Here is a 27,483-nt window from a genome sequence, read left to right as displayed (position 1 = left end):
TTTTGCAAGTTAGCACATATGAAAATGCACTAAGGACAGTTCTCTCTGAGTTAATTTAGACCTGGGAGTTCTACTACAAATGACCTCTGTAAAAGAGTTAATGTTCCCTACAACAGATTTTTGGGGGCAAAGTGACTCGAAAAGTCATCTTTCTGTGTACTGTTAATATAACAAAACCCTTACTATAGCACCATCAATTATTCATTTACTAGCCACATGAAATCATAAAGTTACTTTGCAATTTGTTCAAAGATTAGCTAAAAGCATTTACAATGCAGTATTCTCTGATTCAGGAACAGTTCCCATGCCATTAGAGTCTATTCCATTTTTAAACACTTTTTCTCCTCTGTTGCTCTATGGAAGATCCCACGTTGAAGGACAGCAAGCTTATCAGTACAGGAAGAGAGCAAAACTTAATATTGAACAAAATCCTATCAAATTAATATAGCAATAATATAGTTCATGAGGGAAAAACCTTGAAGAATAATGTGTTTCGGTTTCTGAACTTTCATGAAATCTTTTTTTTCCCCCCTCATATCAATTTTTTTTTTCACTTCAAGACTATTTTTGCTTTGTTGCAGGAAAAACAAAATGTACCTGAGCAGGTGAATGTTCCACATCCCTGCTGTTTTTAGTTCAAAAGTAGCTGACTTTGGCAAAGCAGATGACTCGTTTGGGTTCTTGCAAAAAAAACTGTATGCAGGTATGCTTGCCTATTTCATGGGAATAGGCCTTTGAAACGTCCTATTTGCAAAACATAATATTCCAAAGCTGTACGATCTCCATGGACATCAGTATAATACCAAGCTGCTGCATAAAACACTACTAATGAGATGCTCTTTAGATTCTCCACAATCAAAGGTCTCCATCCATTAAGAGGGTTATTCTGACTCTCCCATCTGTCCTGTACTTTGAACTGCCAATATTATGCTTTGGATGCAACAACTGAATGGATCATCTAACAAGACAACTACACTGCAGCTTTCCTCATAGCCTTCCCCTGAAAAACATTTGCTTCTTCCATTTCTGCAGTGCTCCCCTCTGCTTCAGGTCTTCTTTAGGGAAGGTATTGGCTTGAAGGAAATACAACTAACTAGCTCCCTCATTGACAGGAGAAAGTAAGAACATTGACTTGTGCCCTTTATGTATTGATGCTCTAGATGAGTAAAATGATGTACAGGGGAAAGCAAAGAGCATTAGAAGCAGGTATACAAACCAGAAAAGCATAGTAGCAATTTTATATCTTTTTCAATCTTCCTGAGATGTTATTACAGTTGACCTTTAAATCTAGCAGATCAACCAATCAATTCTGCTGGAACAACCCTGTCTATGTGGTCTAAGAGTATACCCACACTTAAAAAAATTCCAATGGCTACCTGGCACAGTCATTTTATTTTGCTGTAAAAGTTACCAAGATTTGTCTCAATTAATTATACTTGCAAGAAAAACACAAGATGAAAACTGCACCATCAGCAGACACTAAAGGTCTTAGCTCCTTGCAGGATGAATGCAGTATCAATAGTTATTAGGGTGTATTCATACAAGGTACACAAGAGGGATGGAAAGAAGATGTTAGTAATCTCACTTAATTCTAACGCAGCCCCAAGTTGAGTTTTTTAGACTGTGGGAAAAAAATATGCAAGGAAAGCTATAAATACTCCAAAGTATTTGCCAAGCATTGAATTAGAAACTGAAAACATATTTAACATCTTTTCAAGTAGTAAAGCTTTTGTGTCATATTAGATTTGGGTTTATTTCAGATGATAAACTGTGCTGGGACAAAATGACTCAGAGGCTTCAAGATCGTATTTGTCCACAGTGGGCTCTGAAGCGAGCTCAGCAACCACAAGTGATCTTACTAATATGCAGCATCTCTCAGATTTCTTAAAGTACTCATTCTGTAGCTCAATCCTCATTTTATAAAGGGGAAAACAATGACAGCATAAAAAAGTGACTTGTGAATCCTCATCCAACAAGCTATGAACAGAGGAAAGAAGGGGATATACAAATCCAGGGTCCCTCCAGTCCCATGATGAACTTGACAACACTGCCACTCCAGAAACCTTTGCCCTGACCATCAGAAACCTGTAATTTCCACACACAGCATCATTGTACACTTGTACTCACAGAGTCAACAAAACAGAAAGTTCTTCTATGCAGAAAGTCATTAACTTCACTCTGTTATATGCTAGGGTGTCCAAAAGAACCAGACAATTGTAAATGAAAGGTTAGCTTTTGCTTTATCAGACACAAGAGAGCTTACAGGCTTCATCTGCTCTGTGATCTACAAAATTTCTACAAACAGCTTTGGAAGAGGCACCAAGCAGTGCAGTCAACCCAGGAAAAAGAAGAGGAAAAAAAATATGGCACAAAGCAAACTGAAAATGCTACATTGAAAATTCTGAAAATACAAGATTTGACTCCAGAGTAAAACTGAAGCATAAGGCAAGCCAGAGAACTTGTGAAGTCTGAGTGCAGACAACTGCAGAGAAAACTCTAAATAGAACCCAACTGAAACCATATGGGTAGGGCAGGGAACATCAGAATAAAAATGTAACTAATGGTAAAACACACAGTGATGTTTTTTCTTAAAAGTCATGTAGGAAGAGAAATATATATCCAGCCTCCTTGAGACATAACCTTAGGGGGAGGAGGAAGCTATTATTCTTTTAACTGCAGCTTATTTGATAGAGAAATGACATTTTCTCTGAATGAAGAATTCTTTTAACATAAAGAAAATCCAACTTCTGAAATGAGACAGAGCTCAGTAACACTGCAGTAGTTGAGAATGTCATGATTTCCATCAAAAAAAACTGTTTTGCAGAGATTAGGAACAGCTGTTTCAAACTGAATTAGACTAAAACTGGAAACAAGCTGTCAAGACCCAAAAAAATATATTTTATACATAAAAGAATGTATTTGATTCAGCTGTTTTATCATGATGGTCAGCCAAGAGAGAAATAAAGTAACATTCTAAGATTCCAGACGTTGTCACAAAGACTCTCTCATTTTTAACACTCTTTATGTAGATTTATTCCTTTGAGCATTTGGAATAGGAGAAATGTCAAACAGCTCATATCACAGATTCTTGAATATTTTCAAACCATGGGCAGCTTAAAACAGTTTAGAGACACCTGAGGACTCTTTCTGCTCTAGTCCATGTTCTCTGCATCTTCTGTAGCAGTAACAGGATGGTGCAAAAAGGAAAATACACTCAGAGGTTGTTGACATGAAAAGATTAAAATAGTCCACTTTAACCCACCACTTGTGAGTGCCACTATATGCACATAGCTCCTTTTTGTGCACGCTTGCAGATCCTGGGAGGCTTTTAGTCAATATTTTCAATATCGATTTCCACAGGAATTGCAGTTTCAGATAACGAGAAGTAAATACATCTATTTTAGAATATACTGTAAAATGTCATATGTAGATATAATTCCTTTGCATTTAATGGCCCATGTAGCATATAGAGCACCTCTTATACTATGCCACCACTGGTTACAGAAGCTTAGAGAATCCAAAAACCAAATTAATCAAGACTGGCACTGGTTTTGAACAGAACTATTTGTTCCAACACACAACTCTCAACATCAAAGACCCCTGTGATCTTATTACGTGCTGCAAGAGACAGCCATTAGACTCTGTTTTCAAATCAAATCTAAAGTAGTCTTGAAAATATTCTTAGCATTTCATGATCATTACTTTTCATAATAGTGATATATACTCATTCTACCCAATAAATATATTGGTTATTACTGTCAGCTTGTCAGTATACACGCTTTTGAAGAAGAGGTAACTGGAAACAATTCAGGAACATGTTAAAAAAAAAAATTCACACTCCAAGAAATGTATTTATAACTCACTAAGACATCAGGCAAGGGTATAACTGCAGTCATGTGTCGTTTTACCTTTCAGATTACACCACAGGTTTAGGCATTTAACTTGAGTACTTAAGTTCTCAGCAAACTCAGTGGAGCACCATAGCATGATTGAATGTTTAGCACTAAGCTAAGAACCTTACAAAAGAGCACAAGATAACTGCTACTCAGGATACATAAACTTTTGATCTTTGTGTGAAAAGATAAAATGTGAAAAACTAGCACCTGGTAGAATCAATCAGCTTTCATTAAATCTCCTTTTATTAATTCAGAGGACATCTTTTTCAAAGCACAGTGTAATAGAACACACATTAGTGGCTAAAAAACATTATTCACCTTTTTTTGTTTCTTGTTCATTTGGAAGCCTTACATTGAAGCATTTCAAATTAGATAAAACAAACTGCTCTACATGCTTGGACTAACCTTGTATTGGCAGAAATAGTGATAAAGATGGCTTATCAGTACATGTTATCTCCAGAAGTTCAGGATTTTACAACTCTTACAAATTTAAATGCTAACTCATACCAAGATTTACAGTAACAAATGGAGTTAAGAGTGAAGTAGATCTGAGCACAATGTGCCTCTACTCTCAATGTGCCTCTACTCTCCTACCAATCTCTAAGACTGTCCCACTGTGACAGTACTCAAAACTTTTAGGAGAGCCAAGATATGCTTCTGTAACTACTGAATAAGTCTGACAATCAGGCAAAGTTACACAGGCTACAGTTCTTATTACCACATTTAGAATATTTTCTCCATTTCTAGTCCCAGATGACCCAAGACAGGAGACAGCACAGAAGATACCCAAGCCCATTTCTCAAGAGGTAACATTTTACGAGAAACAAATTACTTTATTTTCTGTAGAAGATTCATTCATCAAAGCCCCTACAGAAAGCAGAACACCAAATTCAAGTATTCCTAAAAGCTATGTCAGATACCCATCGAGGTTTGAAACCAAATTCACTTGCAAAACCAAACATTTTCAAAAGAATGTAAAATGACCATCTGTGGACTTCCTTCATGTCACAAGTACCAAGAAAAAATTATTTTATTAACAGGAATATTTTGGAAAAGAGAAAATTCACTCAAAGGTCGTAATAAAATATACTTCTATCTATATCAAACCTGAAAGCCAGGCACAGATAAGAACAGTAATAGCAGTGATAGCATGGTCTGTAATTTTTTTATTCACATTCCTCAATTGTCACAGCATCAGAGACACAAAAGACCAACATTCCTCCAGGGCAGAATTATTCCTCACAGGAAAATAAAAATCAGTATGCATTGATCCCAAGAAGCAAGAGATTTCAAGAATCACCACGGACTTTCTGGGTTAAGCCTTCAACATCAGAAGCTCAGTATTATCTACAGCTGAATATAAAACTGCTGCCACATTTTTGCCAACTATACGTTTCTATAAAGCCAAATCAGTGTTCTGAATGGCACTTTTGATTACATTCAGTTTCTCACACAGACTGTTTTCAATTTTATTAGCTTTTAGTCGATTTCCAGATTTTGTAGCCCAGTTATCAACAGCACCTGATTAAGATACAATGGGGAAAAACTGAGTACTGTTTATATGACATTCAAACAATTAAATCGTTCTGTGAACTCAGGGGGCCAACATTAGTAACTCCAAAATAGAACTTGAAAAAAAAGATTAGAGATGAGCACACTTCAGCATTAAAAAAAACAAATAACAACCACACATAAAGACCTGACAACAACAATAGCAGAGAGCAACAGGGTGACATCATGAAATCTTCCATTTTATTTGATTTCCTCTAGAAGCTATAAAAAACCCTTCCATATAAAGAATATCAATGGGATGCTTATCACAAGTATCAGTTCTTTTATATTAGTGTTCATATTCCTTGAATGCTCTTCATATGAAGGCCCCCAAATGCTTTACAAACATTTTTAATTTACCTCACAGAAAGTGAGACACAGCTTTGAACTCTTGGAAAACATCCTCTGTGCTTTCGTGGTGGCCACCATCCACTAGATAAGCCAGGCTTTCATCACCAGTCATCATGTTAATCAGAGCAACTGAGAGCTGACAGCAGGTAAACATGACATTCAAAGGCTTGTTGGGTCTGGTTTGGTTTGGGGTTTTTTTTTTTTTCCACAGCATTCTTTTTGTTCTGCAGTTCTACATACTCTTCCACTAATCCCTACACATGGATCTCCAGTTATACATTGCTGCACTTCTCGACTTCTAAAGACTTCTCTTCCAATTTAATGGTTGTACCATGACTTATTGATCTATGTACTGCATTTCTGTGCCTGGGCATGGCTTAGTTGGATTCAAAGTCTGCTATTCATACAAAGCAATGCAGTTTAAACTAAATTAGTTTGATGACCACATTATACAGCTTAGACAGGGAAACTGATTACTGACTGACAAATGACATAATTCAGCCATCCAACATGAGCTGTATGAAGAGTTCTTGAAGGGGAAAACAAAAGAGTTAGGGGAGGAAGAACCAGGAGTGGGCAAAAGTGGTTTGGTTAAGCTACAGCAACATCAATCATTTCCATTCTGAAACAAGCTAACAGCTAGAACATTAATACTTATCAAAGAAATAGGGGAAAAAACCATCATTCATTAGCAAATAAAGGTGTTGCAAAGCATTAAATAATTCCCACCAGCTGACAATGGGCTGTGATTTATAATACTGTGTATTGATATATCACGTCCCATAATTAGGAAAAGTGAGAATGGTTCTGCTTACAGCATTATTTTGATCAGAGTCTTGAAAAATACTGTTGAATAACAAACACCAGGCACAACAACAGAAAAACACCATATCATGCTCTCAGGCTGCTTCATGTTTGAAAGAAAGTATACTAACAAAATCCAGTGAGAAAGGCCAATTGGGTTTGGACACACATAACTATTTCACAACAGCATTCTAGTGTGAATTATTACTATTACAACTCTGGGAAGATCACAGATATAAAACATTCAAACTACTAAACAAACAAGCCAGAATCAAAGGCTAACTATTTCTCATTTTTTTAAGCAACAAGCTGTTCATCATCACTTTTCTCTTCCTCAAGTAACAAACTAACAACAGTCTACTAAAATGTCAAAGAAATTCAACTAATCTGCAAACTGGCAAAGGCAGCATGTGGCAAATTCTCACCTGCCACAGCATCTTTACAGTAGTGTAAAGAAAAAAAGAAATTGGTCATTTTCATTTCCTTTTGTTCCAATTATTAGGTGTCAAAACCACTTTTACATTTATATATGTAACAATAAAATAGTTAAGACAGCCCTGGGTTGGACTTTTGCTCAAAGCCAGCATAGGAATCAAAAACAGCTGAAGATCCCAGGAACTCCCAGCTGAGAAGAGATAATGCCCCCTCCAAAAAGAAGATTCACATAACTGATGTTATCCACCCCCAGTGCTCCCACGTGATCCTTTAGGTATCCAACACACAGTAGCCAGTGATTCTGCCTTTACTGTTGATATTATTATTATTGGCTTCCCTGTTTTCATTATGGTTTTCACTATTTTTCCTCTCTCACTATATATATTTTTGAAACTACTATTGCATAGCTCAAAGACCTTCAGAAAAATTTCATATCCCACCTTTTCCCTTCTCCAGTCAAGTATACATAGGCTATTGTAATTCCTGACCAATCATTCACCCTCTTACATTTTGGTATGAGCACTTTTATCCTCATCATAGCTTTTCCCGTTAATTTTCCCACCTCACTATAGTATCAATGATAATTTGCACACTTCCTTAATTTACACTCCTGCCATGGCTAGGCACTCAAAATCAACCCTGCAATAATAAAAGTCAATATTCTCCAGGCAGACAACTGAGCAATAATTAATAACTACAGCAGTTGGAAGCAAAGAGGTAACCACCTGTTTCCTAGTCATATTAAAGAAAAAAAACCCCAACATTAATGTAATTCTGAACAGCAAGGTCGTTCCACCAAACATTTGCCTAAAATTGCACAAAATTAAAAGCCCTTAAAGGGTATTTTTCTAGACTGTCAGACAAATAACATTAGTCACTAGCTGTATAATACTTGGCATCTACAAAGCATTTCTGTCCAAAGAACCAAATGCACTTGAGACACATTTAGACTAGAAACCCTCCCAAGAAGTAGGTTAAGCATTATCATCCTATTTTATCCAGAAGAAAAATGAGGCACAGAAAAGAAATCACGGATTCTGTTCAAGGTTACAACAAAAATTAATACGAAAAGCAAGAATAGAACACAAGTGTCCCAGCTCCTATTTTGTGCCAAAAACCCCCAGTTCGTGTATTGTTCACTTTTCTGCTGACAGGAATATAAACACCTATGCCTTGTCTGCCCAGGAAAGGAGTCCACAGCCAGCAATTCCCAAGGATCTTTTCACTCCAGCTTCTTCTATGAAGCACTGATTCTACTCGTACAAAACAGATTAAAATGTGCTTGTCAGAGTACAACAGAGACATCCTTGGAGGGACTTGTGACTTTGCTTCAACTCAAATCTTATTTTATTTTTTTCATTTGTTCCCTTTTGTGAGCAAACCAAGGGATTTTGGTCACTTCAAATCTTTTCCTTAAGTAATTTCTTTACAGCTTGTGCTCACTGAGAATACCTGTACGTCAAGCTGCACCACTAACCTTCTCACTCCAGCAAGCACAGGTGATATCGAAAAGCTGCCTTCAGAAGCACTGGGCAAGCAGATAGTCTGGTTACTATGATACAGTTTTCTTCAGTGCCACACAGTCAGTAATATTAGAGCACATCTGAACAGAAAATGTTTCCCAATTTGGGTTGATGAAATCTGAGCACAATAAGCTGAATCTCCAGGCAACACCATGTCACAGTACAACACTGCATTTTTAATAGTAACAGTCCTGAAAGGACAAAAAACTTGGCCATCTGCCTGAACTTCCAAAGAACTGCCAACACAATAATTCAGTTACATTGTCCATGCTACTGTAAAACTCCATTAAATGCAAAATGTTTGAGCGCGTCCCAAATTTGAAACTAAATGTTGCTTGGAATGAACACTTTGTTTTAAAAATCAAGATCAACAACAACAACAAAAAAATTAGATAGTGTTCCTTTACTATTACAGTTAACATTTACTGTCATTTGTCGTCATTAAACTCAATATTTGTGTCTAATCAATACTAAGCTACCAAGGACAGTTGTAACAAGTCTGGACTTCCTCTACAGGCTCCATTGATTTCTTTTTTTGAGACCAATGACAAACACAATTTACACAAATAATTTATCAGGGAACACACGAAAATAATTTAATAAAAAGAAATTAAATATTCCTTTCCTCTTGTGTCACATGGCACAAAATAATTTTAATTCATTCATGATAATCTCCAGAGTTCGATTTTAAATTTATGTACATTTTATTGATGTAAATTTTTTCATCCCTGGGAAAGTGATGGAACAACTCATCCTGAATGTTATCACTGAACATATGAAGGATAAGATGGTTATCAGGGAGACTCAACATGGCTTCACCAAGGGGAAATCCTGTTTGACCAACCTGGTAGCCTTCTATGAGTGCATAACCAGCTGGCTAGATGAGGGCAGAGCAGTCAATGGACACACCTCAACAGACACTGCCTCAGGCATGCACAGGGCTAGGATATACAAATTCTTTGCCAAGGGCAAATAGGATGAACAAATACACACTACAGGCAATAAATAACCTCACTAAGGTAGAAGATGGAAAACAAAAGTTTATACCTCTCAAAGAATAAGTTCAAACTCCTGGGTTTTGAAAATCTGCACCTACTCTGACCAATAGCATTACTGTAGCTGGATCATGCAACCATATAATCACAAGCTTTATTAAACAGTATCAATATGGATAAGTATATAATATTAGGTTAATCACATCAACAAGAAGTATTTCCCCCCCTCAAAAGCACTTTGTCACCCAGTATTGAGAACAAATACCAAGAAACAAGCAGTTCCTTAGTAAATGATGCTTATTCATGAGATAATGGTCTTGCCTACTGTCAAAAACAAGCAGCACCCAGACACGACAAAGGCCATCATAAGAGCACTTGTCCTAAAGAGCAACAAAAGCAAGTTCTTCCAGTGCTTCATCATAAATGAGGTCACTTCTCTTTTTATTAAAAAAAAAAAAACCAAGACAAAACCAAAACCATCAATATTTGAGTCAAGTAACTGACTTTTTAAAATTCCTTTCATCTAAACTTACAGCTGATACATTCTCCCTTGTGGTAGCTCTCCTTGAATTCAAACACAATGCAAGAAGCAAGTACCTGGTAATGAGAGGTCAGAGGGCAGCACTCTGCAGATCCAGGCCTGACTGTTCCAAGCAGGATCAGGCCACACACATACAAACCAGAAAGCCTTCCCACTACTACCATGATCTTAGATTTCAGCTGTTCAGACACAATCATATTACAAAAAAATTCAACAGCTAAGATGTGCATAACTACTAAAATCAGAATTCAAGTACAATTCCTAAATAGAGACAGTGCACATAAAAAAAACTCACGCAGACATATACAAAATTCCTAACTTACCAGTAATACTTTATCTGCATTACCCATAGAGAATAATAGCTCATTTTTATCTTCTCTAACATTATACCTCCAATATTACATTAGAGGGCACATATGGATCCTTCTGGGAAACAGTACTTCAATGGTAATGAAGAAAAATTCTTTACTTAAATAAAATTGAAGGGGGGGGGGAAATAAACCTTATAAGTTAGACCTAAATACTGTTCCATTGCTACTACATGCCTCCATGCACCTCACAGTCAGCAAAGTAATTTAGTTCTATAAGTTCTACTGATACTTGAAAGAAGCTAAAGCAAAGAAGAAAAAAACATTTAGCTCTTGCTTGCAGTAAGATAAACTTCCTGTGTTTTTCAGCTATAGCTTGAAAGCTCTGTTAAACACCTGGAAAAGTACAGTTCTTTTGCAGCTGGATGCGTATGTAATTAATGTATTTGACAAGCTGTGTGTTCCCAAACAGCTGCTGCCATTAAAATAGACAACTTTACCATCTGCAAAACTATTGGGTAAACTACAGTAAGTAAATATCAAGATGACAGGTGCTAATAAATAACAAGCACTGCCAAGATAACACACTTCTGTATGGAAAGTTCTAATTTTTCCCACTGTACTTTTCTGCACCCCTGGAGCAGGCAAATTTAAGAAACAGAGGAACCAGTGTTGTGACTCACAGGAGTAGTGAAATAAGGTTCATGGCAAATATCTCCAAAATCACAGTCCTATGCAACCCACCCCTACTGCACTCAGCCAAAGAGTTTGGTCAGTAAATTTGCACTTGCACCTAAAAGTGAGTCTTCCCACAATACATAACCAGCCACAGCTACAAGTATTAATTGTGCTAAATAAAACTAGTTGGAAAGTATCAGGCAAGTCTAATCTCCTGTATAAACATTCACATCCTAAACACTGAAATACTATTTATGTGATGATCTTCATTATACTACACACTCCATATTGCTGCTTCTCCCAAAAAGCTTGTCTGTGCATCCAAAGAACAGATCAAATTTGGGCATTTGCTCGACACACCATCAAAACAAGGCTGCAAATATAAAGAAATAACTGCTCTAACATCCAATGACTCATGAGCCACGAGGAACAATTAAATTCCATCTGAGGCTGTATTAATAAGAGAAAAAAAAAAAAAATCAAGCTATTACTTGTGCAACAAGTTTTGTCAGAAAAAGTAAGAGTCAGAAAAAGTAAGAGTCATAAAGGTAGATATTACCTACACCCAAGTCTACAGAACTGTACATTCATACACTAAAAAAATAATCCATTTGGTGTAAGTCCACTTTAAAAAGCTTCATGTGGCTTATGGTCTTTGGAAGGTTACTGTCACTATAGTCTCCAAAAACTGGCTTTCTTTCCAAAGCAGAAATACTAATATAGGTGGACCAATTAAAAACGTCTCAGCTTTTAAACAGACTGTTATACAGGATAACTTTTGAAATGCTAGGGTTTCTTTTTGTTTGGCTTTTTGGTGGTTTGAGCGGTTTTTTAAGAATTATTATGTCAGATCTCCAATTTTTCTTTGAATTTTAGATAAAAAAAAAACAATGCAGAGAAGGGTTTTTTTAAAAAAAAAAATATATAGCACTACGTATAGTCCTCTGATATTTTGAACAGTAATTTGTTTCTCATGAGATAGCCCAGTAATTACTACCAACCTTATTTATCACTGTTCTACAAGCTACTACTACCACTCTCTCCATGTTTTAAAAATAAACAGAACACACCCAAACATGAAACAAAACACAAAGTCTGGGTACTCATTTTCCTTGTGTTTCATGAATGTCCTTTTGAAACTGCACCATAGCATCAAAATTCTACTCCGTCTATCCTCCCCTGGCAGCCATGTGGCTACTCATGCCATCAGTAATGCACGAAGAATCAAAGAGAGAGGAAAATGCCCTTATCTCAGCTCATCAAAAATACAAGCAAGCAAGCCACAAAGGGGTCACAAATTAAAAATCAAATGCAGACAGACATAAAGTGTATTGACACATCACCACATCTAAATCTCTCCTTCAAAGCAACAGAAAACATCAGACACATCATAAGAAAAGAAGGCTGCCACAAGACATAACAAAATAACACTTATTCAAGAAGTGAATAGGGTCTTTGCTGCTAACAGTAAATCCAGCAGGTAATGCTCTCACAGAGGCAAAACATCTGTTGTTACTAACAGGAACAACCTATTCATGCCTGCTGGTTACTGCAAAGCCTAGAAAGGAGCCTAGCAAAGTTCAGAATAGTCATTAGGTAGAAAGTAGCTATTTAAATACAACTTAAAACACTATCTTTTATTTTAGATGCAAAATAGAAGTAAAAGGAGACAGCTGTAATAGGAAAAAAAGAGGTGGTTTGCTCCTGGAACATTTAACTGCGTTTCCAGGATACTAAAACTCTCTGAAATCAGAATCTAGTGTTACAAAAAAATGTTCTTCAAAGCTCTGTAGGACTCTCAGTTAATAAGAAACTCCATTAGAACTACTGTGTCAAAGCTATTTCACTATCAACTGAATTTACTCTGATAATGACCTACAGAAGTAATTAGATCACTGAAGACTTAACTGCATTACAAGTTTAGAAGTCTTCATGTATAAATGTTAGATGTTCTTTTCTTAAAGTAGCAAATTAGTGTTTCTTCAGTGCCAATAATCTGCTGCTAACAGCAAGAAACACAAGCAAACATGAAACATTTTCTCAGTAAACCTCTACTTAAATATCCTTCCTGTCCCCCCTTTTCCAACAGTATCAGATTTCTATTAATGCTGAATTCTACTGATTTTAGAAGACATTTGTGTTCTGAAAGTGACTGTAGAAACACTATTGTAGTATTCTGTTTCAAAGCTGAACATTAGATCGGTTGTCTTCACACAACAAAAATTTGCCTGTGAAGTATTTGTGTAGTCTGAAAATCTTTTTTGCTCAGGCATTGCAATAAATAATTTCAAGTGGAATTGTTCCTTTTAATGCCCTAAATATTTTCAGACTTATTACTCTTGCTTACTCCTGCTGTCTTGTAGAAGGTTATTAAAAGCTAAAACTCTGGAACCTCTCATTAGTAATAATTATCATAACAAAAATTAATCCAACTTTTACCTTTTGCAACAGCTCACTAGTATTTCAAACACAATCTTAAGAAAGCTTTTAAATAAGTGTTCCTTTAAATATTTCTATCAAAAGTAATAAGTATGCTCAAAAAATTCAGCATGGAACAGGCAACCTGAAACATACTGTTGCCCAGACAGAGACCAGTAATAATTGCAATAATGTTTACTTATTTAATAAGATCAGAGGTGAGGAAAGGAGTACTGTCAGCCCACAGGCAGAGTACATTCAGAGCAGAGAAGGAAACATATCTATCCAATTTCTGTCTCTAGATATACTCAGCATACAGGTTTATGAAACTGAATTATGTTCATGAGAAAGATGTTTCCTTCAACAGAAACTTTTTTTAAAAATGTAAAAAATGGCATTAACATGATCTGCCTTTTTCTTTCTTTTTCACATTACTTAAAATTCAATGCAACATGTACAATCTGAAAACACTGCCAAAGCTGTTGAATACAAAGTTACTTCTGAGATCAGGTGTAAATGCTTTTTAGCAGCAGCAAACAGAAAGGCACCAAACTTTCTGAGGATGACAATTTCCTTGTATGTTTCTTTCCTAGAAATATGTTTGGAGGTAATATAATCTCTTTGTTCTCTGCTCTAATATCCCACTGCTTATAGTGTTTACTGCCAGAAACAAGGACAAAATGCTGATCAGCTAACGTGGAAAGTACTCTTCTGCTTGGGAGTTAACACCCTCTTTGAAAATCAAGGGCATGCCTCTATCACAGCAGTCTCCTCTCAATTCAAACACCATTTTTATCCTTGAAAGTACATTTAGGTATTTATTATGCCTCATAATTTCATAAAAAACTCAGCAATTCTGACAGTCTTAAATACTCAAAAGTCCACAGTATCACACATCAAACATTCTGCAGGAATACACAACCAAATTAGGCTGATCTATTCTGTTACCTTATTTGACCATTTGTAGGCTTGAAGAAGTTGGCTGTAAAGAGGTGTTTTGTCCTGAACAGGATCTAAACTCAACAGTCCACTATTGTGCAGGGGATGGTTCTCAGATGGTTTGCCAACTAAGTTGCTCAGACGCTCCAGTTCACTGAAAGAAAACAGAATGGATGTTTTTTTTCAAGGCAGATGTGCAGATACAAATACCTGAGATGTACAGTCCTCCTGTGGAGACAGCAATCACACATGAACTACACTTTAATATTTGAGTTTTAAACACTTCTCCAATTTGATAAAGAACATAATCACCCTCATAATCTAAACAATTTCAGGTGGTCTGTTAGTTGTTAAGCTCAGTGCTGCTTAAGAGAGTAAGTACAAGTCAAAGGCCTTTGCAGGACAACTTGGAAAGAGTCAAATTATGCCAGGTCCTTGTTCACAAGCACAAGCCAGGGCATCTTCTGAGCAATGCATACCCTCAGAAATAACAATTTCTGACTTTAGTATTACATGCAGTACTGGAAGTATTTTTTTAACCATCAAGCAGGCAGATACCTCATCATTTCATTAAAGAGCAAGAAAATAACATTGTCATCATATAAAGAAGAATTGTCATTAGTCGTAAACCTGGAGATGGCCCAGCAAACTTCACGATTACTTTAAGCAAGTAAACATATTCCAAGTGCCCAGGGCAATAAAGCATCTTCTGCTTTCCCATGAACAATTTGTACATTTATAGACATGCATAAAATACGCAACTAAAGCCTAACAAGCACCATGAAAAAAAAATCTCACTGTGAAATGATCTATTATTGCTTCATATCTCATTTGTCAAACACTACACTTAATAATAGCAGAAGTTAGGTAATCTCTAAAACTTGCATTAATCAACTGCAGAAGAAAGACTGTCTACTTGGCACAGACATAAAATGCAGTTTTTCCAAGTGACAAGGCTAGTCAAGTGCCTTTCCTTTGACTACTGGATGTTACATCCTACTCAGTAATTCAGAACTTCCACTAAATTAAAAGGATTCAGACCCTTCAAAAGGTAACTGCTGAAGGTCTCTGTAAACAAAAATCCCAACTATCACAATTTGCATTTAACGAAGGTTACAAATGCCAGCAATCAGAGAACTGGCAGTTTAGAGACTTACACACTTTACTAACACAAGATTCTCCTTTATTAATCATTGTTTCTCCAAGTTTCCATGGCCAACGTTCTTCCTAAGCCACTGTGGTGCTGTCAGTACTTATGAATGTGCTTACTATTTCTTGACAAAAGAATATCATAAAAATCAATGTGAACAGACAAATAACTGGGGATTTGTTGAACAGGGATGGCAGTCAATACCTTCACGACATGAGCCTAAGTCCATTGACAATGTTGACTTCAACACATCTTGGAGTATTCCCTTGCTACTTCAAATCTCTGCTTCCCAAACACATAATAGACTACGTAACACTTAGATGCTACATAATTTACAATATTTTAGGGCAGTTATGTTTTAAAAAAATACAAGTTACACACACTCCAAAATACTTCTTTAAAGTTATCATGCAAGGAATCAGGAAATAAATGGTCACCAAAAGACTGATCAGTGTATCTACTAATGCTGTGGAAGAGATGGTGAAAAATGAACTGGTGAAATTAGGTGATGAAGCCGCTCTCCAGTATGGTAGAGAGGACATGGACTGACTGCAAAGAATGGCATGAAAACTTCACAGCACTGAAATACTGAACAACAAACTGCGAAGTAGAGGAATGTAAAAACCACACGCAAAACAAGGCAGGTATGAGAGAACTGCTATCTATTATTGTTTGGGAAACAAGATTTTGAGGTTACACTCAATAATTCTTTAAAAAGCTACCAAGCAAGCCAAGAAGGATGACCAAAGAAATGGCACAGCTTCCACCCAGGGAACCATAAAGTCTTCTCAACTTGAAAACAATACAGAACAAAGAGATACAACAGAAGTCTACAAAGCTACTTACAACATAGAAAGGAAGAACTACATAACAAATTGTATCACTACCATCAGAACTAAAAATCAGCAAGGTCTATCAGCCAGCAAGGAACAACTTCTTGTACACGGGACCATGAACATTAAATCTCTGGAAGTCAGAAGCTGTGCAGGGAAAGGGCTGTAATGTGGTTGCCCTGTCTTTGGACAGCACTGGTGGCTCCCAGCAGGATACTGGTGAAGGCAGCAGTCCTCTGGCTGGATGCACTTGGGCCATCAGCCTCAACAGTGTATCTCTATTTACATGAAACACACCTGCTGGTACTGATGAGCTATACTTACCTGTACTACCTTTCCACCCTTACAAGTTTTGGTAATAAGATGCTCACTCTTGAACCACTTGGATGCTACTGAAAAGTCAGAGCCTAAGTGCTTTTTAACAAAAAAAAAAAAACCCTGAAAACACCAATCTCTTCAACCAGGAGCAACCACCTTGTCAATGCAAATCCCCTGACACCTCCTTTTTATAAAGCAAGAACAAAAACCAGGTAAACAGTGCGAGCAGCATTCACTGCTTTTGGAGACCTTGGAATGAAACACCACGAAGATGTAACATACACGGGGCAGGAAGGAATAAAGCGGAGCGTTTTCGCATGTATTTGCCTAAAACTTTCTCCGAAGAAACGGCATGGCCGGTCCTCCCCCGAGCGGACGAGCCCTGGGGGCGGCGGGGTCCCGCCGGGGGGGACTTCGGGAACCCGCTCCTTCCCGGGCCCCGGTTGCATCCCGACGAGAGGGGGAAGCCCCCTCAGGGCTGACTGCTCACCCCAGATCGCGGCTGACGGAGTGCAGGCTCTCCTGGAAGGCGGCCACAAAGCCCTTCTCACGGCCTTCCAACGTCTCCTTGTTCCGCATCCCATCCTTTAAGCAGTCAAAGACCCGCGTCACGCTGGAGCGCAGAGCCTGGATAGCGGCGATGGCCTGGGAGAAGGCCTCCAGGTTCACCCCGGGGCTCAGCACCCCCTCCGCCATCTTGGCCGGCCGGGCCCGGCCTCTCCCCGGCGGGCCGTGAGGAACGCGACGAGGCCGCGGCGGCCCGGGGCAGGCTGGGAAATGTAGTTCGGGCTGAGGGCGGGGCGGGGCGCGGGGCGGGGCCGGACGGGGCCGGGCGGGGCCGGGCGGGAAGCGGCGCTTCCCTCAGGCGCTCCTCTGGGCGGGAGGGACGGCTGACCGCCAGAAACAATCACTTGTAAGTCTTTTATCGCCTTTTTTAACCTCAGGCATTTCTTCAGCAAAGGCAGGTCAGTGACAGGAGCGACTGAGGAGGGGTCTGCCCGGCCCCGGGGCCCCAGGGCAAAAAAAATGAGCACTGGCGTGAGCATCTCTTTCTTTCCTCAGAAATACAGGGGTTTTTTTCCAGTCAAATGCCCTCATTTCTTACATTTTCCTGTGCAATGCATCATTCTCGGGTCTCTATATAGGATATATTCCCTCCTCTGGGTGTTATGTAGATCCGCAGCGTGGATTTTCAGGCATAAACCATTCAGAAATAAAACCATTAAAAGCCGGAAATAAAGCCATTTAAAATAGGAAGGGAGGGCCCCTGTCCTGCTCCAACAACTGTGCTTAGGTTGGAGCAAACAAGAATATTTCTGTAAGTCTTAACACTCATGTATAGACGGAAGATTTGGAGGTTGTGCCCAGTGGTAAAATTCATGGCTCAGTCTGAAAGCAGCAGGAGGAGGATACAGTCTTCGTTATCGAATGTTTGCAAAGCACTGCAAACTTCCAGAGTGCTATCGTAGCACTAAGTAGTACTAGTTTGATTTTATAGGAGCTGCTTATGTTTCTGATGCCATCACCAGCTCTTTTCACCCTTAGAGTGCAGCTAAAATAAATGGAGCTAAAATAAATGAAGCACTGTGCAAGTCAATAGTTGCTCCAGACAGAGTAAATTGCAGCACAGGGCTAAGTTTTTTGTTTTCTCAACTTCTAAAATAAATAACAATGTCTTTCATATGGGTATTAATTAAATTCAGTAAGCACAATCCACACAGATCCTTTAGTCAGGAGTGCTGGGGTTTTTTCAGATGTAAAATGGAAATGGATATGACAAGGACTGCCAGATATGTCAGTGGCGAAGTGAAGCGAGGCTTTGCCCTCCACTCAGTGACACTTTCCTGTCTATCATGCGATGGAGTCTGAAAATTGCATCCAATCAATTAAATGTTCTCAGACAACATGCGAGGTATTGGTAACTGAAACCCTATTACTTTGCATGAAGAATGAGAAAATGAAAAGGCTGAGGTTTGACTTCTCCTGCTTAGTAATGCTGTTGTATCTGAGCACAGAGGTAAAGCAAACCTGGAAGTAACAGTCTGAAGCAATGTAGTTCAGCCCACATAAACAGTGAAATATATAGCAGTAGGCTTCAAAGAATCAGCAATGGACTGAGCACACTCAGTAAGGCAAATACAAACAAGATGGGAACAGTTCTTTGTGTGAAACAGCTCTGAATCAAAGGATAGCAGCCAGAGGCAGAAAGGACAGGACTATCTCAGCCAGACCGGCACCTTATGGATGTATAATATCAGTTGTTTATGGATCTATAATATTAGTTTAGACGTAAAATACCTTTCTTTGGACTATAATAGATTGGTCAGGAAGGTACAGTGTTATTATAAGGGAGTACTTGGAGGCTGAAAGATCATTCCTGCTTGGCATTATTCATTTTTCCTCTCAATGCAAAGTTCAGACTCTGCATGCACATTGCAGACGTCTTTTACTTATTTTATAAGTTATCGCTTGGAAATGGATGATTATTTCCCATTTCTTCCCCTCTGATGTAAGATGTGTTGTTTTTAAACATCTGTTTCAGCTGTTAAGGTTGCACTTATTTTAACTGTCTCCAAGGTGCCTGTCATTGGGATGCCCAAGTGCCAGGATTTCTGATTTTACATCCTATCTGGAACAGTGTGAGGGCTCAATGGTTGTTTTACTATTTTTAAACTATAATGACAAAGCAATGGCCTGAAAACAAGCCCATAAATGTATAAGGAATCATTTGGAACTTGCTGCTAAAGAACAAAGAGCACAGCATAGCTCTGGCTTTAGAAACTTAAAGGAGAGCGTTCACCTTTTTTTGCTCCAGGGATCTGCTTTTCCTTGCATAAATGAGGCAAGTTCTCCTGAACACACAACGGGCAATTCAGAGCACTTAGAACTCCGTTTGCCCTGTGTGGATTTAAGGCAGACTCTGCTTCAACACCTAAAGATAAGGGCTAAAGAAGAGAGTGGGAGTTCCTATTCCTCTTATTACACCTTCTCCTTTTTTGCCATGTCTAGAAGGAAAAGACTGCATCATTTGGTGTGCTCATTTGTAGGGCATTGCCTTGCCTAAGTTGCTCACTGCTTTCTTAGAAGCACTGTTCCTTAAATGGCAGCTTGCCCAAACTAAGGCAGGATGCTAATTTTGTATTCATTATAGGTACGCTGTAAATGGGCATTATGGATATAAAACACACGAATCCAGGATATCTCCAAGGTATCAATAAAAATCTTTCTGCCTTAAAATCACTGGTAAAACATGAAAGCAAGAATCCAGCTGATGTTCAAACCATTCCAAAATCTTACTGTCTGACAGCAGTTGAGTGGGCTCCTGCAAAATTATTTGGGTGGCCCAATATGGACACATCCACATCTGAGCAAGAACCAAAACTGACAACTTTTATCCTCCACACCAGGACCTAATGCTCTCTCCTTCAAAAAAAAGATCCCTTTTAAAGCATATGGGTTACATCCACACTGCACAACACAGCATCAGGTACAGAGATGCAAACAGCAACTGCACTCCTGGAAGCAACCCGCTCTGTTATTTCAGTGTTCTGACCAGACTAATAAACCTTGCCTCTCAGCATTGCTAATTAGCTCTGGCAGACCACTGTGTTAACATGGTGATACTACAGCTAGCCCAGTTATCTCCACACGCTGCTGCACTGTGCCATGTAGATAGACTAAGAGATGGAATGGAGAAGACTGCAGTAAACTGCCAGGTTTGGATCTGTTCTGTGGCTAAAGAGAGAATTTCATTTTGGGTGCTGTCAGTCTCATAATATACATAAGAGCTGAACTGACTCGGAGAGAAAGGGGGAGGGGGGGGAAGGTAACAATCCAACCTGGCATCACATGCAGCTTGATGAGAGTAGCATACTTCTCTTCTGAAGCAGAAACTTGACTGGGGAGCCTGTAATTAAGATGAACCTTTCTCAGCAAAGTACATTATGGCAGTATTACTCAAATTGCAGCTACTATGAACCAAGTGGGCTGTAATTAATCAGCAACATCAAAGAAAAAAGATGATTTCAGAATCCTCACAGAGGTACTGTAAACAATTTGTTAGGGAAAAAAATGCCCAATTAGAAATGTATTCTCATTTATGAGAAATTAATTTCGTTGTCAGGAGACAGAACTAATGGTGACTATTGGGTTTCATACCAAGTGCAGATAATCTCTCATGAAATATCTGGACAGGACTCAACATTTGGAATAAGGGACATCATAAGAACTTATCTTCCTCTGAGACAGATAAATGCTGATATGTATTCTGTGGCAAGCTGGACTGATATTCATCACCAGGGCCTCATCACTTCTTCATACTTCATTGACAGCACTTCAGATAAAGATAATAAACTGATTTTCTTTTGTTGTTCAAATAATTATGACGCTCAGTAGTGCAATCAGTAAGACATTATTGCCATTTTTACATTCCTATTAATTTCTCTCAGGTTTTCAGTCTTCAGTTAGCCACAGAGTTTACTACATGATGCATTATTGAAACAAAAGAGAAGCTGGGGGGTTATCGACTCGTGTTTGAGGCTTCTGCCAAGAAAAGGGAAAGCGTCCTGCCTCTTTTTAGACAAGGTCGGAATGGCAAGACATTTTCAAATGTGGGGGAGCCTTGATCTTCAGTGCCCTTTCTTTCCTATTGTTCCCCGAATCAGAATCTCCTGCCATATCCAACAATAGTGAGCGAAAATCTTATCTGAACACTCCTGCCAGGAGAAACAGTGAAATAATGAACTGAGCTGACAATGATGTAGTTATCATCAGATTTCCTGTGGGATGAATAGAGTTAGCTTAACGTTGTTTCAGGCTCTCCGGCGACCTCGCTCACATTTGAAAGGAGCTTTCCCCTCATCACCGTGTATGGAAAACAGACATGGAGGCCTCCCAGTTGCCTCAAGGGGCTCACTGTAACTGCAGGAACTACAATTCTCAAGTGGTTATTCAGATTCTTCTCCAGAGGGTTTTGCTTCAGTTTAGGGTTATAAAGTGTCCGCATCACACCCACAAAATCCAGCACACAACAGATTTGTCTGCAGAACCACTAAGGACTGATGGATTATGACTCCGATTCCCTCTTGTCTGCTGAAACTGGCACCCCTGATATCAGGTTTAAGATAATTCAAAGAGATGTGCTGTTATGCTGCGCTGCTTCTGGAGTTTCGGTCTCTGGGGACGTCAACTTAACACGTTACCCCAGCACTGAATTTACATGAGAAGTGTAAAGCAAAATACAAAAAGTAAACCCAGCAAAACTCCTGGTGTTATTTTATGCATGCGGAATTCTGTCCCAAAATATGTCACATTTTACTTGCAAAAAGAAAAGGCTGCTGTTCTATTCTCTGTGTGTGCAGCCTGCAGAGAAGTATACTCAGCCCCTTCTTTCCTTTAAACATTCAGTGATCAAGTGTGGAATCTGATGTAAAACCGAATGGGAAGAAAGTATCATTATTTAAAGGCTACATAACCGCTTAAAATTAGAGCTGTGAAGGCATCAAAAAATACCAGAAATCACAGATGGTTTGCAGATAAATTCACATTGCATTTAGTCCACTCAACATCTAAAAAAAACCCCTTTGCTTTTGCCTTGCTTTTCAGTCTATCTGTTGATGCCTGCTCAAAACATACTTTCTTTAAATTGGGCTTTGAGTCGTGTTCTGTTGCCCTATACATTCAAATCCTACTCACTTTGAAAAATCTCCACAAACACATGTATTTTTAAATGATGTAGTTAAAAATTAATACATTTTGAACATTTTCAAAATGACAGCTGAGCAGGTTAAATAAGACATTAGTAGGGATGAAATAGGAGCAAGAGCAGACAAGTAGTTCTGCAATATGCAAGTGGCTGAGACAGAATGACCCAGTTGCTGCTTCTTGACTACATTGATGATTCTGCAGTATTAGAGTCAGTACAACTCATTGTTTTCCCTATCCAAAGACTGCAGGATCAGGCTTTTACATAATTCTGGTATATTCATGTATTCTGTAATTTAACTAGTTGAAGCCTATTTGCCTTTTTTAATGCCTGTGCTGTATTTTCAACTGTTCTGTCTGCTCCCCTGGGTTTTCTCTCTGACACTGGTTTGCTCTGGGGAAAATTCCATCATGAAAGGCCAGGATTTGGCACAATCATTCCAGCCTCACTGCCTAGCAGCAGTCAGCAGAATTTGTTGAATATATAATGCTGGAATTGTACTCCTTACCAGTTTCTTGCAGAGGTAGGATTTTGCAGCAGGCAAGGGGAAGCTTGAAACGTGATGGCTATTCAATATGTGGTTGAGCACATCCACCAGCTATTGCTCTTCATTGAACAGGCACATGAAAGTTTTAGATGGCAGTGTATCCGCTGTTATGACAGTAAATATGATGGAGTTCATGGTACGATATATGGTACTTCTTGCCAGGAGCAAACTCTAACCTGCAGCTTGGAAAAGCAGAGGTTGATTTTCCCTGGACTCTTAAAAAACAAACCTGACACAGTAACAATCACTGAACTGAAAGTTCAAAGTGTTCTGAAGTTCTTGATTAGTATTATTTGAGAAAAGTGTAATCTCGGGACAATAACGCTTCACATGAACCAGATTCAGACATGATTTTGGCAATGTTCTTAGCTTTGTTCCTTCTAAATACAAATGCAGCATGCCAAGCAACCATCCTGCCCAGCTCCTGAGCTTAGCTTTCCCCACTCCATCAGCCACTTGCCAAGAGTCATTTGCTCTAGTACTTCTCACAAAAGCCAAGCTACTTCTCATAGCTCTCCATCCTAATTAAGCTACTTGCTGGCTTTTATAATCACCTCTCCATAAACCAATCAATCTCAGCAGGATTTTTAACAGATGAAACTGGGCTGATCTCCCCTTAAAGCATCAGGCATCCTGAAATAACAAGGTCTCATTCTTTACTCTTTAGCTTTTCTTGCCTTCTTTCTTTCATTTCTTTTCCAGCTGTAAAAGAGAGGGGTCAACAACAAAAACAAATACAGTTAACTACGCTTAAGGCTGAATAAGGGCATGGAAACATGCAGTTTTCCTGACAAGTCAAGCAGTTCTAGCAACTGCACAGATCAGTATTTTCTTTCAAGCTGTTTCACACTCAGTATTGTTCATCAATCCATTAAGGAAGACAGACAGCCATGCTTTTTAACAGAAATCCAGACAGAACAGGCAAAATAAATCAAAGTTCTGTGATATTCAAAACTTCAGCATTTCAGAAATCCAGTACTTCAGCTTGACCTTTATTCGAGAAAGCATCTGAACCAAACTTCAGGTACATACAAAAGGGCTTTAAAATCAATATACCTCTCTACAGCCCTGCTGCCTGCTTCAAGACCTTATTTCTGGAATCTGTAGGGCAGCTAAACTGAACTTAATTCACAGAGTCCACAAGCAGAGGAGCATTTCATCTGGAGAGGGCTCCAGGTAGAAGGCACACATCCAAAAACTGCAGAGAGCATCCTCGAGACACTGCAGCCCCTCACAGAGTAGCAGGACACAGCTAGCATTGCTCAAATTGCCACCAGACTGGATTTATCCAAAAACTTCTCCCAGAGACATTGCTATGGAAAATACCTTGCATAGTAAAACAAACAAACAATCATTTTGGTGTTGTCAAAAGCATTCTACTGTGTTTCTTGTTGTCTCAAAATATGCAACAAATGGACATCAATTCTTGGAGATAGTGGAGGCACCACATGATGTGGAAATAAATTGGCTTCAAATAAAAGACTACTTTCATTTTGTCAGGACAGAAACAGAAGCATATGCACCCACAGTGGGGCTGTGTTGCTATCAGCATCTCCAGCAAGTATCTGCCCAGTCTGGGTGTTGCTCCACCAAGACCAGCAGACCTAAAAGCCACATGAAGGAATGCGAGTGGTAGGTGCTGGCCTCCTGCCACACTGGCATGCCAGCTAACAGCATCCATGGGATAGGAGGAACCAGAGCCACATGTAGTGTGGTCAGCAGATACAGAACAGGTTGGATTTTTTCCAAAGGCTATTATGTGAAAAAGATTCTGCTTTATAATTGGGCCAATATGGTCCAGTTAGCTCAGGGGAAGGTCAGTGATATTTTAAAGTAAAGAAAGGCCATCTCTGGCATCCAATTCAGAGAGATATATTATCCCCAGAGGAACATAAGAAAAAAGATCCTTATTTATTTTATCTCTGTATATTCCACTTACAGTTACCCTGGTGCATTCATGATATGAAATTGTGCTGTGATTTCAAGCAGAATCCAGTCCACCTTTCTAAAATGCAACAGGGGTTGTCTAAACAGACAATCACTTCCTGGAATTTGCAGGTCTACTTCCATACTTGAGTATTTAAGGTCTCCAAAATCATGTGGCATCCATCTTCCCTCTTAAAAAGAAAGAAAGAAAAAAAAGATTTTCCTTCTATCTAGACATTATTTAGTGCTCTGTTATTGACACTGCTTCTATTGAAAGATTTAAAGATAAAAATGCAGTGTATTCAAGTAGCAATCATTTTTCATCGTCACTTAGTGACAGTACAGCCTGTAGTCAATTGCAGCAGATTTATCTTTTCTGCTATTGATTGTGTGTGGGGCTGAGCTGGTTGCAGGTACCTGGCTGAATCTCTTCAGGGCTGCTGCGAGAAAGGCAAAAGTCGTGGATGAGAATGATGCCAAGCAGTCTTGTTTTCACTTGAAAGCTGTTTAATTCTTTCTCTAGAAGTGGTGAGATATGCTGCTAGAAGATAATTTGTTTATGGGCACAAGGCATTTCCTGATGCGCAAAAGGAACAGCATATAAATACCATCTTCCTGTGTGCAGCTCAGTCTCCACAGTGTCAGAGAGAACTGAGTTCAAAACACTGGATGCAAATGGAAACTTTGGTATTGGTGGGACAGATGGTTTGTGAAAAGTAGAGGCTGCCAGTCAGGTCCCTAAAGCAAAACTTCCATGACCTCCTGTGGTGAAGATGCTCTCTTGTACTCTCCTGAGGATTCCTATCACATCGTGGAAAGATTCGTTCTGCTTTTTGAAGCCCACAGAGAATGGAAAGTATTACCCTGAGGGTTTGGAGCACTCCAACCTCCAATGCTCCATGAACAATTTTTATATTTAAGACACATTCTGTTCACCTTCTGAAGGGAAAAGAAACCAAAACAAAACATTTAGATGCAAGGTAGAACCTGCTTATTCTCAAACAGTACAACAATATTGGATCCCAGACTCTTGCTCAAATACATCTACTATTTTAAACAGAGCCAGACTTCTATCTTAGCGTAAGCCAAATCCATCGGTAAGTGCTGATACAGAGGCTGTGAATGTGATGTCTGAATAATGCTTGCGGGAATCCTTAAGAGACCAAGAAAGCTTTCTCTAGAAGCTGTCATGCACCTCCCTGATGGATCACAGCTCACAAACCATAAATGCATTTCAAGTGGGGAGCAGACAGGACCAGATCTTCAGCCTCCTACAGGACTTGCTCTGTTATGGAGCTAAAAGGTACATTTGTGCTTGTTTCCCTTACCAAGTACTAGTTGAAATGTGATCCAGACACCTTTAAGGTTTCTATAAATCAGGTGTAACTTTTAAACACAAGCTGGAAAAGAAGCAAAGAACTTCAGTGAACGACCAGACCACAGGGCCTCGGTGCTATTCACAGCTTTCTCACCCAGCAATGCCATTTATCTGCAGTCCTCACCGTGGCTTTGGGATGCTGCCTTTTTGGATACTGCCCATATGAATTAGAAGAGGGAAAGGCAAGCACTGGCCAATGCCTGGACAAGGACATCTGTTCTTTGTGCCCTCTGCTTTTACCTTCCACTCCTGCTGGGGAGACCTAGAAGATTAAATCATACAATAGCAGAAAGTTATGAACATTTTAACTGCAGGAACTACCTCAAGATGAATATCACATACTTCATCCTAGCAGCAATAACTTCACCAAATCCAGGCAAGCTATATAAATAACACACATACGTACAGGTTCACCCCAAGCATGACCTTTACAATATTCCAGCCCTTCTCTACTTCCTTGTTAATTTTGTGTTTCTGAGGTTCATTTTCTAACCACTTTGATGAATGACATTCTTCTCCTACAGACACCAAAGCTTTTTACACTCCTCTGCAGCTAGCTCTGACTCCCTTGTCATTTCCTGATCCAAACCCTTTTGATTAATCATCTCTTAACAGGTTTATCAATCTGTTCTGAAGCCCGTACACAGGAACATACATGTTTGGCAGATATTTCCTCTATAACTTTCTCTGCTACACTATTTTGAAGAACTGTTCCAAACTGTGCCAGCTAACTCTTGCTATTTGCAGACGTGGGAGATGGGATTCTAAACCAGGAGGATTTGCCAAGGTAGCTATATGAGTATACTAGCAAGAGGATATTTCTCCTACTGTATAGCTCATTCCTGTTCTTCAAATAAACTGTACTAGTAGAACTTCCACTGTCTCAGCAGAAGGGTTTGTTGATAGGACATTAGTTTCACCTCTTGCATTGCAAACCAATATAGCGATGATAATGCAGCTTTCAACCAGGATTAGTTGTTTTCTCCTCCGTATTCAAGGCTGCCAAAAAATAGAATATAATCACTGTCTTAAGGAATAAAAAGTGGCTTCATTTTGTCTCTGAGAATAACCTGCACTTTTGATCCATTCTGAATTCTTTTTCTTGCAAGGCTTTCCTGCACAGAGAACAGTGTTAAACAAATTAGCAAATTACTCTCTCTGCAAGAGCCAGGTCATGTTTCACCATTA

At 38.9% G+C, this 27,483-nt stretch overlaps 1 protein-coding gene across 1 annotated transcript in view; it reads right to left on the bottom strand.

Annotated features, from left to right (window-relative positions):
* MED27 (mediator complex subunit 27) overlaps nucleotides 1–17,469 on the bottom strand; it is an 87,065-nt gene extending 69,596 nt beyond the window's left edge. Inside the window, exons 1-2 of the mRNA XM_062011829.1 lie at nucleotides 17,231–17,469; nucleotides 14,449–14,593 (exon numbers count right to left, since the gene is read on the bottom strand). Of these exons, the coding sequence (XP_061867813.1) occupies nucleotides 14,449–14,593; nucleotides 17,231–17,436 (351 nt within the window). The 5' untranslated portion in view covers nucleotides 17,437–17,469. The remainder of the gene's footprint in view (nucleotides 1–14,448; nucleotides 14,594–17,230) is intronic.
* Between the last annotated feature and the right edge of the window lie 10,014 nt (nucleotides 17,470–27,483).

Source organism: Colius striatus, chromosome 19 (genome assembly GCF_028858725.1).
Source record: "Colius striatus isolate bColStr4 chromosome 19, bColStr4.1.hap1, whole genome shotgun sequence".
In the NCBI taxonomy this organism is placed as follows: Eukaryota; Metazoa; Chordata; class Aves; order Coliiformes; family Coliidae; genus Colius; species Colius striatus.
This window is presented reverse-complemented; position numbering and strand designations above follow the sequence as displayed.